Source organism: Carassius gibelio, chromosome A4 (genome assembly GCF_023724105.1).
Source record: "Carassius gibelio isolate Cgi1373 ecotype wild population from Czech Republic chromosome A4, carGib1.2-hapl.c, whole genome shotgun sequence".
NCBI lineage: Eukaryota > Metazoa > Chordata > Actinopteri > Cypriniformes > Cyprinidae > Carassius > Carassius gibelio.
In genome coordinates, this window is record NC_068374.1 from 34,901,796 (window position 1) to 34,921,181 (window position 19,386).

Sequence of the window (19,386 nt, forward strand, 5' to 3'; positions counted from 1 at the left end):
TCCATCTGCTGACATAAACACAACTCCCAAGTGGTTTGATGACCGTGATATTACTGTGCTTGATTGGCCAGCCAACTCACCTGACCTGAACCTCACAGAGAAACTATGGGGTATTATGAAGAGGAAGATGAGTAACATCTGACAAACAATACAGAGGAGCTGAAGGCTGCTATCAAAGCAACCTGGGCTTCAATAACACCTCAGCAGTGCCACAGACTGATCACCTCCATGCCACGCCGCACTGAAGCAGTAATTAGTGCAAAAGGAGAACCAACCAAGTTTTGAGTGCATAATTAAACCTGCTTTGGAGATCTTGAAGATTTCTGTTTTGTAAATCTTTTTTTGATTGAACTTTGAGAAAATATTCAAATTTTTTGAGATACTGAATGTTACATTTTTCTAAGCTGTAAGTTATAGCCATCAGAATTGAAACAAAAAACTCTTGAAATATTTCAGTTTGTGGGCAGTGAATCTAGAATATAAGAAAGTATGCTTTTATGAATTACAAAAAATATATAAAGAACTTTTCCATGATATTTAAATATTTTGAGATGCACCTATATAATGTGTGATTTAACATTTCAAGAGTTGAAAGACTGCATGTTTAAACCTCTCTATTTTAGACTTACACTAGACGTCCAGCAGATCACAATGTACTTTCACTGGATGGCCATCCGATTAAAAACTACTCACACTGGATGTCAAGGTATTTAGTATTATGACTTTTTTTTTTAATAATAGTAAAGCCATGTCCTCAGTGGCTCTGATGTCAGGAGAAAATAAAGACTCTTATGTTTAATTTATACATTCAGCTGCAAAAAAACCTGCATTGCTTGAGAGATATTGCTTTCTCTACAGCTAAGATTTTTGTTCTCTGCATTAATAAAAATAGAAAAAGGGGAAAAAAAGCTCTAGCAATGATTTGTATGCAATACGTCGTGCCTTGTGTTACTAAATAAATAAATAATATTTGACCTTCGATCGTCTCAGTAAAGATGAGCTTTCAGGAGACAGAGACACGGAGCGGCATCATCTTCCTCTTCCGCTTGTCCTTCAAGGCAGCTTGAAGTAAGCTTGTGTTACTGAAGTAACCAATAACATCAATACAAGTTTTTCATGTTACAGTGTGCTACAGTTTATTGCGGGTTATTATTGTCATTCAGTAACACAAGCTTACTTCAGGCTGCCTTGAAGGACAAGAGCTCATCTTTACAGACTGAGACAAAGGTCAAATATTATTTACATATTTAGTAATACAAATCACAATCACGAGAGCTTTCCAATATGCGTACCACTGGGTGGCGTCTGTACTTCCCGGTCAGAGAGCACCTGTCCATCAAAAGCTCACTATCCAATCAGAGTAGATCACTGTTAAGCCCGCCCCCATGAGAGGTTTGTGTCAAAACAACAAACGAAAAACTGCGAAATGTAAGCGAAATCTGTGGCAATGAATTTAGAATCCACAATTAGCGAAAAGAAATCTTTGAAACACATTAACAAAGAATGAACTATATTTGAAGAGCCTATTAAATTTGTGCGACTGAGTTAATTTTTTTCGTTTTCATCGTTTTTTCCTTCTTCTTTTGTAATGGCATATTTTTTATATTTTCTGAAAAGTTACGTTCAGTTTTATAAGGTTTCGTTCATTATTATTGAAACAAATGTATTTCCATACTAAACTGATAAAAACTCAAAACAGCGATTTTAAATCCCTCATTGCGGGGTAATTTAAGCAATCCAGTATGTTATTTTATTAATAAAAGTCACGGGGCAGCGTGTAAGTTTCTGTGGTCCTTATTTTATTTTTTTATTTTTTTTTTGCGAGTGGTGTGTGTGTGTGTGTGTGTGTGTGTGTGTGTGTGCATCAAGTGGCGTCAAGTTAATATAGCTTTTTATATATACATTGCTGTTCAAAAGTTTTGGATCAGTTAGATTTTTTTATTTTTGTAACTGGAGTCTCTTAATGGTTATCAAGGCTGTATTTAAAAACAAAAAAACTGTAATATTGTGAAATATTATTGCAATTTCTAATATTGGTTTCCTGTCTTATTATACTTTATAATATCATTTATTTCTGTGACGCAGCGCTGCATTTTTATCAGACATTACTCCAGTCTTTTGTAATCCTTCAGAAATCATAACATTTTCTTTTATGGTAAAATTGCAACTTTTTCATGTCAATTTATGTTTATTTTCACTCTAAACAGTGCACATTGCATTCAGTTGTGTCCAGAGCATTGTTATATTTTTGCTGCAGTTACAATAGTAATTGCACTATATTCACTGTATTTATGTTATCAAGGATCAGATAAAGTTTATTAGATTAAATTAATTTGCGGTCTGTTTTTTTACTTACACTGAACATCCAGCTGAATTGTAGCATTGCAGTGGCCATGCTGGTTTTGAGCTTTACAGCCATACCATGCTCCGTGTGTAGGGTTTGTCACAATGTAGGTGTGATTATATCCAGTCTGGAGGAGCTCAAACTGAGACCCTGTCTCTCTGTACCAGGTGTAGTTCACTGCTGGGTTTGCATCACTGCTGCAGATCAGAGTCACTGGATTGCCCTCTATCACTGGGCTGGAGGGAAACGCTGACAACATTGTGTTTTTTGGAGCATCTGAAAAGAAAAAAGGTGCAATGTACAGGTGTATCTAAAAAAATTATAATATCATAGAATATATCTTTATTTTTGTAATTTAAATAAAAAAGTAAATTTTGTATTCTAGATTCAATGCACACAAACTGAAATATTTCAAGAGTTTTTATTGTTTTAATTCTGATGGTTACGACTTATAGCTTAGGAAAAATAAAAATTCAGTATCTCAAAAAAATAGAATATTCCATTTTGAGCTCAATTAGTTTGATTAATTTGAAGGATAAATACAGGGTACCTTTTGGGCTAGTTCAGAACATGCAACCACAATCATGGGAAAGACTACTGACTTGACAGTTGTACAGAAGATGATCATCAACACCCTCCACAAGGAGGGTAAGCCACAGGAGGTCATTGCTGAAAGCGCTGGCTGTACAGAGTGCTGTATCAAAATATATTCATAGAAAGTTGACTGGAAGGAAAAGTGTGGTAGGAAAAGGGGCACAAGCAACAGGGATGACCACAGCCTTGTGAAGATTGTCAGGAAAACCAGATTCAAGAACTTGGGAGAGCTTCACAAGGAGTGGACTGAAGCCGGAGTCGGTGCATCACCACACTCAGACATCTTCAGGAAAAGGGCTACAGCTGTCACATTCCTAGAACCAAGAAACTCCTGAACCAGAAAAAACATTAGAAGCATTTCACCTGGGGAAAGGAGAAAAAGAACTGGACTGTTGCTCAGTGGTCCAAAGTTTTCTTTTTCAGATGAAAGTAAATTTATCATTTCGTCTGGAGTCTGGAGGACGACTGGAGAGGCACAGATTCCAAAGTCAGTGATGATTTGGGGAGCTGTGACGTCTGCTGGGGTTGGTCCATTGTGTTTCATCAAGCCCAAAGTTAATCTACCAGGAGAATTTGGAGCACTTTATGTTTCCATCTGCTGACATAAACACAACTCCCAAGTGGTTTGATGACTGTGATATTGGCCAGCCAACTCACCTGACCTGAACCTCACAGAGAAGCTATGGGGTATTATGAAGAGGAAGATGAGTAACATCTGACAAACAATACAGAGGAGCTGAAGGCTGCTATCAAAGCAACCTGGGCTTCAATAACACCTCAGCAGTGCCACAGACTGATCACCTCCATGCCACGCCGCACTGAAGCAGTAATTAGTGCAAAAGGAGAACCAACCAAGTTTTGAGTGCATAATTAAACCTGCTTTGGAGATCTTGAAGATTTCTGTTTTGTAAATCTTTTTTTGATTGAACTTTGAGAAAATATTCAAATTTTTTGAGATACTGAATGTTACATTTTTCTAAGCTGTAAGTTATAGCCATCAGAATTGAAACAAAAAACTCTTGAAATATTTCAGTTTGTGGGCAATGAATCTAGAATATAAGAAAGTATGCTTTTATGAATTACAAAAAATATATATATAAAGAACTTTTCCATGATATTTAAATATTTTGAGATGCACCTATATAATGTGTGATTTAACATTTCAAGAGTTGAAAGACTGCATGTTTAAACCTCTCTATTTTAGACTTACACTAGACGTCCAGCAGATCACCATGTACTTTCACTGGATGGCCATCCGATTAAAAACTACTCACACTGGATGTCAAGGTATTTAGTATTATGACTTTTTTTTTTTTATATAATAGTAAAGCCATGTCCTCAGTGGCTCTGATGTCGGGAGAAAATAAAGACTCTTATGTTTAATTTATACATTCAGCTGCAAAAAAACCTGCATTGCTTGAGAGATATTGCTTTCTCTACAGCTAAGATTTTTGTTCTCTGCATTAATAAAAATAGAAAAAGGGAAAAAAAAGCTCTAGCAATGATTTGTATGCAATACGTCGTGCCTTGTGTTACTAAATAAATAAATAATATTTGACCTTCGATCGTCTCAGTAAAGATGAGCTTTCAGGAGACAGAGACACGGAGCGGCATCATCTTCCTCTTCTATGGAGCCAGAAGAGTCTCAATAAAGATAAATGCACACACTACAGTCACATATGCACACATAGGATTCATACATGCACACACATAATTCATAAATACACACACAGGATACACAAATGCGCACAAAATTCACAAATGCACACACAAAATTTAAAAAGCACAGAAGATTCACAAATGCATACAAAATTCAGAAATGCACACAAAATTCAGAAATACACACACAATTTAGAAATGCAAACAACATTTACAAATGCACTCAAGATTCACAAATGCACAGGACAAGATTCAGAAATGTATTTCTGATGCACACACATATATCTTGATTTACAAACTGCTTGCGGTCTGTGAACTTCACTGCATTTGTGTGTGAATTTTGAGACTCCCTTGACTTGGCCCGACACACAAATGCCTTTTTTTAAACAGGGAATGATCTGCAACCAATCAGATATCTCCCTTGTTTTAGCCAATCACAAGAATGCACCCCACGTGGGGGATTGTTTACTTATAAGCCAATCAGCGAACGACTCACTTACCTCACGCAGCCGGCGACTCACTTTGCGCAGCCAGCGACCCACTTTGCGCAGCGAACGACTCACTTACCTCACGCAGCCAGCGACCCACTTTGCGCAGCGAACGACTCACTTTCCTCACGAGTCACGCAGCGAACGACTCACTTTCCTCACGAGTCACGCAGCGAACGATTCACTTCCCTCAGCTAACGATTCACTTTCCTCACGAGTCACGCAGCGAACGACTCACTTTCCTCACCCAGCGAGCGACTCACTTTCCTCAGCGAACGATTCACTTTCCTCAAGCAGCGAAGTTGAGCGAACGATTCACTTTCCTCACACAGCGATCAACTCACTTTCCTAAGCGAACGACAGCCGGAGACCCACTTTTCGCAGCCAGAGAGCCACTTTCCTCTTGCAGCGGACCACTGACTCTCTCTTCATGTAGGGACTGAATATTATAATTAAAGTGACTTCTATATTGCATCCAAAAGAATATTTAGATATATTTAAATATTCAAAAAGGTTTAAACATTTTTTTTTTTACTTTCATTAAAATATTTCAATAAAATGAAATAATTGCCTATTGCAAATTTATGAATCCATGGTTAACTTTTTTTCTGCAGTCACTGGGCTATATGTATTGAGACATTTTTAAATTTATATTTTGTAAAAAAATAATAAAAAATTGTAATCTAAACATCTGTATTTTCATAAGATTTAATACAATTGCTGTGTGAACACGTTCATGTGATTGGCTTATAAGTAAACAATCCCTCACGTGGGGTGCATTCTTGTGATTGGCTAAAACAAGGGAGATATCTGATTGGTTGCAGATCATTCCCTGTTTAAAAAAATGCAGTGAAGTTCACAGACCGCAAGCAGTTTGTAAATCAAGATATATGTGTGTGTATCAGAAATACATTTCTGAATCTTGTTCTGTGCATTTGTGAATCTTGAGTGCATTTGTAAATGTTGTTTGCATTTCTGAATTGTGTGTGTATTTCTGATTTTTGTGTGCATTTCTGAATTTTGTATGCATTTGTGAATCTTCTGTGCTTTTTAAATTTTGTGTGTGCATCTGTGAATTTTGTGCGCATTTGTGCATCTTGTGTGTGTATTTATGAATCATGTGTGTGCATCTATGAATCCTGTGTGTGCATATGTGACTGTAGTGTGTGCATTTATCTTTATTGAGACTCTTCTGGCTCCATACTCTTCCGCTTGTCCTTCAAGGCAGCTTGAAGTAAGCTTGTGTTACTGAAGTAACCAATAACATCAATACAAGTTTTTCATGTTACAGTGTGCTACAGTTTGTTGCGGGTTATTATTGTCATTCAGTAACACAAGCTTACTTCAGGCTGCCTTGAAGGACAAGAGCTCATCTTTACAGACTGAGACAAAGGTCAAATATTATTTACATATTTAGTAATACAAATCACAATCACGAGAGCTTTCCAATATGCGCGCCACTGGGTGGCGTCTGTACTTCCCGGTCAGAGAGCACCTGTCCATCAAAAGCTCACTATCCAATCAGAGTAGATCACTGTTAAGCCCGCCCCCATGAGAGGTTTGTGTCAAAACAACAAACGAAAAACTGTGGCAATGAATTTAGAATCCACGATTAGGGAAAACAAATCTTTGAAAAACATTAAAAAGAATGAACTATATTTGAAGAGCCTGTTTAATTTGTGCGACTGAGAAATGACTTTTTCTTCATTTCTAATGGCATATTTTTTATATTTTCTGAAAAAGTTACGTTCAGTTTTATAAGGTTTCGTTCATTATTATTGAAACAAATGTAATTCCATACTAAACTGATAAAAACTCAAAACAGCAATTTTAAATCCCTCATTGCTGGGTAATTTAAGCAATCCAGTATGTTATTTTATTAATAAAAGTCACGGGGCAGCGTGTAAGTTTCTGTGGTCCTTATTTTATTTTTTTTATTTTTTTTGCGAGTGGTGTGTGTGTGTGTGCATCAAGTGGCGTCAAGTTAATATAGCTTTTTATATATACATTGCTGTTCAAAAGTTTTGGATCAGTTAGATTTTTTATTTTTGTAACTGGAGTCTCTTAATGGTTATCAAGGCTGTATTTAAAAACAAAAAAACTGTAATATTGTGAAATATTATTGCAATTTCTAATATTGGTTTCCTGTCATTATACTTTATAATATCATTTATTTCTGTGACGCAGCGCTGCATTTTTATCAGACATTACTCCAGTCTTTTGTAATCCTTCAGAAATCATAACATTTTCTTTTATGGTAAAATTGCAACTTTTTCATGTCAATTTATGTTTATTTTCACTCTAAACAGTGCACATTGCATTCAGTGCTGTCCAGAGCATTGTTATATTTTTGCTGCAGTTAACAGTAGTAATTGCACTATATTCACTGTATTTATGTTATCAAGGATCAGATAAGTTTATTAGATTAAATTAATTTACGGTCTGTGTTTTTACTCACACTGAACATCCAGCTGAATTGTAGCATTGCAGAGGCCATGCTGGTTTTGAGCTTTACAGCCATACCATGCACCGTGTGTAGGGTTTGTCACAATGTAGGTGTTATTATATCCAGTCTGGAGGAGCTCAAACTGAGACCCTGTCTCTCTGTACCAGGTGTAGTTCACTGCTGGGTTTGCATCACTGCTGCAGATCAGAGTCACTGAACGACCCTCCAGAACTAAACCAGCTGGATTTATCCTCACCAATGTGTTTTTAGGAGCATCTAAATGAATAGAAAAAAATTTAGGCAGGCATAATATATAGTCATAATTTACATACATTATCTGCAGTATAAAGGTTGGTAATGCTACACTTCAAATCAAGTGACTTTAAATATTTTGAATATTTAAGCAAAGACTCGTAGGTCTGTAAATCTTTGGGTAGACGGCAAATCGTTTGATTCATGATTTATAGGTTTATAGGTTATACCAATTTTTAAAAGTGGCCAAACTGATAAAAACTCAAAACAGCAATTTTAAATCCCTTGTCGCTGGGTAATTTAGGCGATCCAGTGTGTAAAATACAGAAAAAACAGTAATATTCTTAAATATTATTGCAATTTAAAATACTGGTTTCCTGTCTTATTTCACTTTAAAATATAATTTATTTTTGTGATGCAGAACTGAAATTTTATCAGCCATTACTCCAGTCTTTTGTGATCCTTCAGAAATCATAACATGCTGATTTATTATCATTGTTTAAACTGTTGTGCTACTTAATATTTCTTTGGAACCTGTGATACCTTTTTCTTTGATTCTCTGATGAATAAAATGTTTAGAAGAAGAGCATTTATTAAAAATATTTTTTTAACCATATAAGTCTTTACTATCACTTTTTATCCATTTAACATTCTTGCTGAATATTAATTTCTTAAAAAAATAAAGAAGAAATGTGCTGACCCCAAACTTGAATACTGAGTGTATATTGTAACAAAAACATTATATTTTAAAAAACACAGTTCTATTTAACTGTTTATTTATCAATTAATCCTGAAAAAAGTATCACAAGGTCCCAAAATATGAAGCACAACAATCATAAATCAGCATATTTGAATGATTTCTGAAGATCATGTGACACTGAAGACTGGGGGGAATGATGCTGAAAATACAGCTTTGATCAAAGGAATAATTGTATTTTAAATTATATTAAAATAAATAAATAAATAAATAATTATTTTAAATTGCAAAAAAGCAGAAGAAACTTCATAAAAATATTTTGTACAAAAGCTTTAGAGCTAGGTGGGTGTGGCTTCTGTAACCAGCTCCCGCCTTTTTGCCCATTTTCAATTGTCCAGGAGAGTCGCGCCGGAGACTTGCTGCAAACTTTGAGCTTAAAAAACGCTCTTCGGCAATCTACGGGTGACGTCACGGACACTAGGTCCATGTTTTTATACAGTCTGTGGTATGTATGAGTCAAGGGGCAAATTACATAGCAGCCTTTATGTTTAGAGAACCATAGGTTAGAGAAAGAAAGAAAGAAAAAACACTTTTGACCAAGATGTTGGCGTGACATGGCATATGTAGAAATTTATCCAGGTTAAGATTTTAAAAAAGTGATTTAAATGTATTATGTATAGGCTAACATTTTAGTGGCTTTATCTTTTCTAAGTGATTTGGCTTGCGGTTTCGTAAACCAGACTATCAAAACCACCTGAAAATATATAAACTTTCATTGAGGGGGTGAAAACTTTTACACAATAAGACCTCTGGTGTATTTATTACTGCCATACCAAAGCTTAAAAACTCCCTACTGAAAATATAGCTAAAACCATCCTAAGCTGATTAGTTGCTTTGGCTGGTCTCCCAAGCTGGTTTTAAAGTGGTTTTGGCCATTGTTTTGGTGGGTCACACTGGTCTTAGCTGGTTTTTAGCTATTTTTCTTTTTACTGAATCAACTGGTTTTAGCTGGATTAGCATAGAAACATGATGGTAATTTGCTAATCTTGCTAGCAACATGCTAGTAACTTAATAATCATGCTAGCAACATGCTAGAAACATGTAAACAACATGCTAGTCACTTGCTAATCATGAAAAGACATTAAATAATTCTTATCAATAAATGCTTATTAATTCATAGCCCAAGGCAACAATTACATATGTAAAACCATTATAATTATGACATTTATTTTTACATTTTCATGTAACACCCAGTATTTGTATCTGTATTTGCATCTGTAACAATCACAAAATTATTAATATCTGCATTCTGATAGAACGTCGTACAATTATTAATAAGACCGTTATGACTGTCATAGTTATCACTTTCATAGTTATCACTTTCATAGTTATCAATGAACAAGTATGCCTATGTTGTGTTAAACTAAAATAATTATTAATTTCTAAAAACATATTTATCATGCAAGCAGAAAGATGTTTGTGTTCCTGTAGCTCAACTGGTAGAGCACTGCGTTAGCAAGCAAGCTAGCGCAAGGTTGAGGGTTCGATTGCCCGGGAACACATTATAGGTAAAAATTGATAGCCTGAATGCACTGTAGGTCGCTTTGGATAAAAGCGTCTGCTAAATGCATAAATGTAATTTAATTCAATGCGCACATTTTCATTACACAGAGCTCTTTAAGAGAGTATTTTTGTGAACTTCGTTAAACAAATGTGCGTGTGCCAGGCAAATTAGCAAAAAATAAAGATGCAAACATGTAGGCCAAGTGGAAAATGTATCTGTATCTAAGTTGATTATTAGCCTACTCTTTAGAAAGAACTGGTTTGGTTTTTGAGGGACTGATACGCACAGCGTGGCTGTTTGATTGGTGAGTGCGCTGTACTTGTTCCATTCATTTGTTTCATATCATAGCCTATGGTTTAAATAATTGCGTTTTTAATTATATATAAATAATAGAGCATTCATGATGTATTATTATAGGTGATATTACTCATGCCAAGCTCTGATTTCTGAGAGATGCACAGAGAGGTAACAGCAATGCTGTGTTTGATTTGCGCTCTTTTCATTCATAAAGTTTGCATTCATTCACTTCACACTCTATTACGTGACTTTAGTGGTCTGTTTATAATATTGCACTGATCCCGACTCAAATGTTATCTAGCAAACACCAGACTGTGCCAGCTTCAGCCGAATTTTCAGGCAGAATTATTCCTTGTCTGTTTTTGAAGCCATTATCCGTGCCATTCCAAATAAATTATTCAGCTTCGGGAACACCCATAATTATTAAATTTAATATTTTAATTGTACATGCAACATAGATAGTCATAGAAAGGAACAGCTACATGCAATATTGTAATAGTAAAATTCATGTGTATTTGCAAACTTTGCATGCATTATGGTTTATGCATGCTCGAGTCGATTGTTTCTGAAAGCGCCGAATAGTGGTTGAAGTAATCGATCACTCAACTACTCGACTAGTCTAAGTAAGCTTGCTAAATATGCTAACAACATGCTAGTGACATGCTAGTCACTTGCTAATCATAATAGCTACATGCTAGTCACTTGCTAATAATTTTAGCAACATGCTAGAAACTTGTTAACGACAAGTTAGTGACTTGCTAATTGTGCTAACAACATGCAATGTTGTTGCATGTTGTTGCAACATGCAATGACTAACAAAAATGTTAGTCACCTGTTAATCTTGGATCAATCAACATGCTTGTCACCTGCTAATCATGCAGGAAACATGCTAGCAACATGCTTCTCACTTGCTAATCATGCTGGAAACATGCTAGTGACATATTAGTAACTTTGTTACTCATGGTAACAACATTCTAGTCACTTGCTAGTCATGCTAGCAACATGCTAGTCACTTGCTGATCATGCTAGTAAACATGCCAGTCACTTGTTAATCAGTTTAACAACATGATAGCGACATATTAGTCACTTGGTAATCATGCTAGCAACATTCTAGTCACTTGCTTATCATGCTAGCAGCATGCTAGTTTCCTATTTCTTATCTATTTAACTGTTTATTTATCTATATATTTTTTCATGTAGATTGTGTTGCCTTCAAATCTTTCAAAACTGCTTCAAATTAGTTAAAATTGAAAATCATTAAACTTTAAGTTTTTAAAACTGCTTCAAACTTTCTTGCTAGGCTTTTTCAGGCCAACTTAAAGATTGCCTACAAACGTTACTATATAGTTGGTATTTAACTTGTGTGATCTTTGATTTTCACTCACTTAGCACACGCATCATTTGGATTAAAACTAAGTAGTAAAAATATGACCTTTTATAGGAGCATTCACTATAAACATGATTTATTTCAACCTTAGGTGTAGGCTTCACGACTTTCTGGCGAAAGTGAAACTGTCAGCCAGGGGTGCGTTTCCAAAAAGCATAGTTTCTAGCCTGTTAGCAACTTAGTTGGTTGGCAATGGGAAATTGTATTGCAACCAACAAAGTTGCTAACTTAGTTAGCAACTATGGTTTTGGGAAATGCTCCCCAGTATGAAATTTGCAGGGCTGTTACTGTCCTTCTCATTCTGAACCAGTACAAATACATGCACGTTTTGCTTGCTTGAGTGTTTCTGTATTATTTGAGTGGCTTTCGAATATAAATCGAAGCATGTTTCAGAAAAAAATAATAATAAAATAAAGTAAAAAACACGACTTCTATTTGTGAAAATATCACAGTTAGGAGATTTAAAACGAGTGGTTCCCTGCATTATTAAAGCAAAGTGCGTGGTTACAGTGCTAAAGGCTGATTTAACCTTCTGCGTCTACGCTGTAGGTTTGACACAGAAGTATAAATTAGCCTTACGCCACTGTAATGGAGGAGCTCTAATGCTATTAAATTAAAGATGATGACCCATAGAGCAAAAATATGAACATAGAATGTAACAAAAACTTGTAAAATACATTTTAATGTGAATAATTAAGTGTGAAAATAAATTAAAGATGTAAAGTCAAATCAGAGACCAGATATAATTTCTGATATTTTTTTTTTACTAGTGGGTACAGGACACTATAGTTCATTTATATAAGTGAGGATAGCAAAATAAAGTAAACTGTGACAAATTATACATTTTCATACAGTAGACAGATACAAATTTGGGACCAAAAACTATTCAGACCAAGTCTGAGGAAAATAATTTGTTTTGTATGTATGAACCTGGATGACAGCATGCCCAGGAGACTACAGGAAATCATTCAAGCTTAAGGTTGCCTGACTAAGTATTGATAGTTGTGTACAAACTGTCATACTAACAGGTGTCTGACTTACCTTACATACCAACATTATCAAGCTAAATTTGTTCTGACACAGTTTAACTCTGAGTTCTGGTATCGGTGCATCTCTAATTTAAAGTTGTTGTTTTTTTTAGTTTTTTTTATTATTATTTAAACTGTTGTAAAGTAGAGGGAAACCACTTGCCATCATAAATGAAGAAACACTACTTTCATTCATCTTATTGTCAGATAAACTACAAGCTCTTATTTCAAGGTTGTTTTCAATGCTGTGGTTATTTTAACAGTTTCCTTTGTACATTCGGTGTAACAACATTGTTAAAACATAATTATAATTTAATGGAACTGTGCTTTAGACACTTACATTTTGGCTCTGTTTATTCAATAAATGCACAGCGTTGGACTGCTCATGTCGTCGGTGTAACCGTGAACCATTGACAAACTACAGAAAAGTAAAACTTCACTTTAGCATTACTTCCCACGAGAACTAAAGTGAGATCACACATCAGCTGCTCAAAAAATGTGTCAGTGAGATGAACTGAGCGTGAGCTCAATCCTGTGACAGTCACAGGTGGTAAATAGTGCAGCACGTGAAGAGGAGGTGCAAGGCACAAACACTTTTCAAAGTCTTGTATGAGTGTAGTAATTTTAATGGGTTTACATTTTAAATCAATAAATGTTGGAAATCGACTATTCACGATTCAAAAATCATGTTTCAAGATGTTTCAATGCATCGAGACAATGAGTGAATCGTTAGTTTATACCCCTACTTGAAACACTCACACTGGACGTCCAGCAGCACTGATGAGTTCTGTGTGCCGTGTTTGTTCTCAGCTGTACAGTAGTATCGTCTGCTGTGTGTCGGGTCGGGGTTGTTGATGGCCAGGTTTGGTCCGGTCTGAACTGGATTCAGAGGTCTCTCAGTGTCTCTGTACCAGGTGTAGTTCACTGCTGGGTTTGCATCACTGCTGCAGATCAGAGTCACTGAACGACCCTCCAGAACTAAACCAGCTGGATTTATCCTCACAGATGTGCTTTTAGGAGCATCTAAAAGAATAAAAAAAATGTAGGCAGGCACAATATATAGTCATATTTTAGATCTATTATGTGCAGTATAAAGGTTGGTAATGCTACACTGAGCAAAACAAGTAACTTTAAATATTTTGAATATTTGTATGAGTAAAGAGGGCTGTGAATCTTTGGGTACACAGTGAAACGATACGATTCATAGGTTTTCAGTTTGATTCAAGAATGATTTTTGCAAATTCAGAACGATTCAATTCAATTCAGTTCACGATTCAGTTCTATTCAATTAATAATTTGATTCTGCATTCTTTAAGTGCATTCAAAGGATTATTTAAGGGCAGCACTAAGTGCACTAAGTGTAAATAGCGATAGAAGCTAATTACACTAAGTGCAATTTTTTTTTTTTTTTTTAGCCTTTATTTAACCAGGAGAAGCCCATTGAGATTAAAAATCTCTTTTGCAAGGGAGACCTGGCCGAGATAGGCAGCTGAATTACATCACATCATTACATACGTACAAAGACACACAAAAAAAACATGAAAATAAAAACAAATAAATTAATAGAAACCGTTTGAAAGCCAATTATGCTCTTACAATGAAATCTCAATTAAAAACATTGACATGTGAGGGAGTCCAACTCAAAACATCTCATTTTTAACTTAAAAACACTCAAAGGAATCAATTTACTAAGTTTTAAGTTGTTCTGCAGCAAATTCCATGTAAAGGGAGCAGAATAAACAAAGGCCTTTTTACCCAGCTCAGTACTGACATGTGGGACAGAAAACAAGACAACAGCCTGAGAACGGAGAGAGTAATGACCAGCACTTTTTTCATAAGAAGTGAACATAAATAGGATGGAAGCACACCAAGAATAGCCTTATATATGAATATGTACCAATGACAAAGCCTCCGTGTGGCCAGAGCACACCACCCTACACGAGAGTACAGCTCACAGTGGTGGCTGCGAGCTTTACAATTAGTAATAAATTTCAGTGATGCATGATAGGCTGCGTCAATCATTTGAAGGCATTAAGCAGATGAATGCATATATAATATATCACCATAGTCCAGCACAGATAAAAAAGTGGATGCCACTAACCGTTTTTTAACATTAAAAGAAAAACACAGCTTATTTCGAAAGTAAAAACCCAATTTTAGCCTCAACTTTCTCACTAGACCGTGAACATGAGGCTTAAATGACAGGCAATCATCAATAACAATTCCAAGATACTTATAAGTTGTATAAGTATCTTGGAATAGCAATGGATTTTATGTTCTGTCTTTCCTGGTAACAACACAGAATCTATAGTAACTTAATACAATTTTGGAAATATTAATAAGTATGTAATTATCAAAATTTGGATTGAAATATGTCACATCTGCAAGTTATCAACAAAACACCACAGACAATAATAAAGTGTGACACATGAAATAGTCAGAAGTTGAGTTAACTTTAAGAAAATTAATAAAAAAGAATGAACTCCCCATGCAGCTCTCAGATCAACCAGCACCTGCAATGACCTTTACACACAGGAAGTAGTTCAAATAGAACTCGCCCTTTTACTATAGGGGCAACATCTATTGTTGTAACACCACAGACATGAATTTGGGGGAGACAACTTTTTTCCTAAATACAACAAAATATGTGTTATTTTAAACTATTTAATAAAATTGTACGTTAAATAAAATCTATATTAACAGTACAACCACTTTATTTGTGTTAAAAATCTTATATTGTTGCAATTATATTCCGTGATAGCTCTCTGAGGTACAGGGGGTACATGTTGTTTTTAATGCTGTGCATGTTGTTTTTAACTTCCCTTTGTACATTCAGTTTAACAAAATTGTTAAAATACATTTATCATTCAATGGAATTGTGTGTATGCTTTAAACACTTACATTTTTGCTCTGTTTATACAGTAAATGCACAGCGTTGGACTGCTCATGTCGTCGGTGTGACTGAGAGCCATTAAATAACTACAGAAAAGTAAAACTGCTTCACTTTAGCATTACTGGCCACGAATAGAGGTCGGGATCGTTGCGTCACGTCGCAATGCATTGTGGGAATCGCGGTACAGAAGTAGATGTACTGTATAGTAGGCATTAGGTAACGTTGGTCATTTGGTCATTAATTTTGATTATTTTTTGGAAAATGGTTCAGTATTGCTGTATTGTGAACTGCTGTAATCGGTTTCATGATCGACAGGGCAAACGCCTCGTCAATCATATTCGTTTTCAACATTTTCCTACTTGGAAAAAAAACACAAGGTGTCTGAAATCACCAAGAGGCGTCAGATGGCTTGGGTCGCCGTTGTACGGAGGGAAACCATCACATTCGATAATATTATAATACATAGTTATGGTGAGACATGTTGTGTATGGTCTCTGATCGCTTTTGGATATTTTTGTGCTGACTGTATTTAACAAATTTGAAGAACTTGTTTAAAAAAAAAAAAAAAAAAAACTGGAATGAACTTCAAAATAGGAAGTTAAGCGTCTTGTTTTGGTGAATGGTGGGTTGTGTCTGAGGTGAATGTTCGTCAATATTATACCGGATTACAGAACTACCGGATGAAAACAGTGGATTTTTGCAAGTATGATAGGTGAGTAATTACTCCTGAAGTGTAACAAACCCGCATAGACAAGCTTCATAGCTCGCAGAATCTGATAAGTGTGTGTGTCACCACTATTTCCTTAGTGAGAACGATTGTTTTCTCCACGTTTAATTTGCAGATCCATTTGTGATCTGCAGGTGAGCCTCCAGTGATTTTAAATTTTTTAATTGATCGGAGGTGTAAGCGCTCACTCCACAGACCCGGTAGGAGAAATTATCAGGGAAAATGAGGCTTGGTAAACTTTCATGTGTTCATAGGGATCGATTACAAGCTCTTTTTTTTTTTTTTTTTAAGAAGCGTTGTTTGGCTTCATTATTAAGTTTGTCCGTATAGGTATAGGCAACTTTTTTTGTCACGTTCTATAACTTTTTCTGGAGAACGGCTATTATCTTATTACAAACCTGCTTTGCGATGCATCTAAAATGGCCGCCGTTACCCACAATGCACCATTCCATAACGTCTACGCCCGAGCTCTATACTAAAGTGAGATCACACATCAGCTGCTCAAAAAATGTGTCAGTGAGATGAACTGAGCGTGAGCTCAATCCTGTGACAGTCACAGGTGGTAAATAGTGCAGCACGTGAAGAGGAGGTGCAAGGCACGAACACTGTTCAACATTTCCTTTAATTTGTGCTTGTAGTAATTTTAATGTGTATATATTTTGAAAGCATTGAATGGCTATTGAAATCGAAATTGACTTGATTCTCAGCGTTTTAAATCCATTAATGTCCAAAATCGACTATTCACAATTTCAAAAATCATGTTTCAAGATCAATGCATCATCAGGGTTTGCATCGATGCATCGAGAAATCGAGTGAATCATTAGGCCACACCCCTACAGTACTCATAACACTCACACTGGACGTCCAGCAGCACTGATGAGTTCTGTGTGCCGTGTTTGTTCTCAGCTGTACAGTAGTATCGTCTGCTGTGTGTCGGGTCGGGGTTGTTGATGGTCAGGTTTGGTCCGGTCTGAACTGGATTCAGAGGTCTCTCAGTGTCTCTGTACCAGGTGTAGTTCACTGCTGGGTTTGCATCACTGCTGCAGATCAGAGTCACTGAACGGCCCTCCAGAACTAAACCAGCTGGATTTATCCTCACAGATGTGTTTTTAGGAGCATCTAGTGGAGGAGAAATCATTCAGACGATTACTTTATGATTTACAGCACTAATTATAGATGATCATTCAGCACAGATTGAAATAATTCCTGTCTTACACTGAACGTGTAGCAGACGGGAGCGCTGTGTTGTGATCTGCTTCTGTATCTGGTGTGTTGCAGTGCAGGTGAAAGTGACTCTGTGATGACGGTGAGAAACAGTGAAGTTCAGATCAGAGATGAGCTCAGTTTGGCTCTGATACTGTCGTCCTGTGACGCTCTCGATGAGAGACGAGCTCCATGTGAGAGATGGTGGACGAGACGGACAGAAGATCTTAGTAGAGCAGCGCAGACTCACTGAACTTCCCTCAATCATCTCCTCCATCTTCTTCATCTCCTGTTGATCCGGAAAGATGCTCAGTGTAGGTTTGGGTGGAGATCCTGAAACACAGACAGAGATATTACAAGTTAATATTGATTATCATATCCAGAGAGGAATGTATATATTGTACAGTAGTAGATTTCTTTTTTTCATGTCCAGTCACACTATAGAAGCAGCATGAACAATATGACACTCACCTAAGACGACAATTTCAACTTGAGAGTTTAGTCCTGTGTAGCTATGTTTCAGTTCACCACTGGTTTCGATTCTGAAGTAATATGACCCATCATGACTCTGATCAACATTATCGAAGCGTGTGGTGCAGTTTTTCTGTGTAGCAGTGCCAAATATTTCTCCTTTTAACCGTCCAGTGTTGGGGCTCCTGGAGTCAAACACAGCTTTACTTCTTCCAACTTTAACCCACATTCTCTTTGCACTGTCAGTGAGATCTTTTTCATATTGTTGTTCAATATCAAATGTGCAGGGGATGAAAACACAGGATCCTTTCAGAGCTTCTACTTTATTCGGCAGATTGATTTTAGCGCCACACAAAACACCTAAAACAAAGACAAACAGATTGAAGGAAGTAAACGATCAGAGGATACAAGCAGAACACACTTCTGCAGAACTTATTGCTCTTTATCTCATGAAGGTCACATGAAAGTGCTTTCATAATAATAATTAATCTTGTTAAACAGAGGAATAATCTAAGAATGAGACCTTGTATCAGAGATCCAGTGAGGAGGAACGTCACCAATGTTTCCATCATTTACATTCACCTTACAGCAGAAGAAACAACAAATGAAGACATTTTATAGAATGAAAAAAGCAGAAATGTTGGAGCTGTTTTATATTGTTTATCCTATGCACTTATCGATCATCTACAGGTGTGTGAGGGACATTGTTGATTGATAGCATGAAAAAATACTTTACTGAGTATGAAGTTATCGCTCTTTTGTTGGTATAATTTCATTATTTCTAGAATGAAGTTTTAGATTTTCTATTTCTAGATATTTTCGACAATACAGACCAATTTTAAAAACAGGTAATTCTTATCTTGAACATGTTTTAAACCTTAACGTTTCAGAATCTGAAAGCTACAGGAGTAAGTGTGAGTTTGAGTGTGTTGTGTGTAAGTGTCTTACCAGAGAAGAGAGTTGAAGACAGAGCTCAAGCTGACGCTTCTACACTGAACGGAGGGAGAACTGTGTGTGAAAACGACACAATTTAGCTCATATTAGAGATTCACCACTTCTCCTTTAGACAGAACTCAGTAACAGTAGCCAGGCTGAGAAATATGCAAATCAGTCTGAAGCTTAATATTCAACACATTTCTTTATATCTTATGGAAACTAATCATGTGAGATCCAGTGTTCATGTTCATAATAATTATCCTTATTCAGTCATACTGTACATGTTGAATCACATTATAATGAAATCCAAGAACACTACAGGTACTGGACATATAATTAGAATATCATCAAAAAGTTGATTTATTTCACTAATTCCATTTAAAAAGTGAAACTTGTATAT

At 36.0% G+C, this 19,386-nt stretch overlaps 1 protein-coding gene and 1 long non-coding RNA gene across 5 annotated transcripts in view; one reads left to right on the forward strand and one right to left on the reverse strand.

Annotated features, from left to right (window-relative positions):
* Positions 1 to 19,386, reverse strand: part of LOC127979167 (hemicentin-2) — a 106,744-nt gene that overhangs the window by 62,789 nt on the left and 24,569 nt on the right. The window contains exons 8-9 of the mRNA XM_052584388.1: positions 13,516 to 13,779; positions 7,544 to 7,807 (exon numbers count right to left, since the gene is read on the reverse strand). Of these exons, the coding sequence (XP_052440348.1) occupies positions 7,544 to 7,807; positions 13,516 to 13,779 (528 nt within the window). The remainder of the gene's footprint in view (positions 1 to 7,543; positions 7,808 to 13,515; positions 13,780 to 19,386) is intronic.
* LOC127979221 (uncharacterized) overlaps positions 1 to 19,386 on the forward strand; it is an 84,773-nt gene that overhangs the window by 61,408 nt on the left and 3,979 nt on the right. The gene's annotated exons all lie outside the window — the stretch shown is intronic.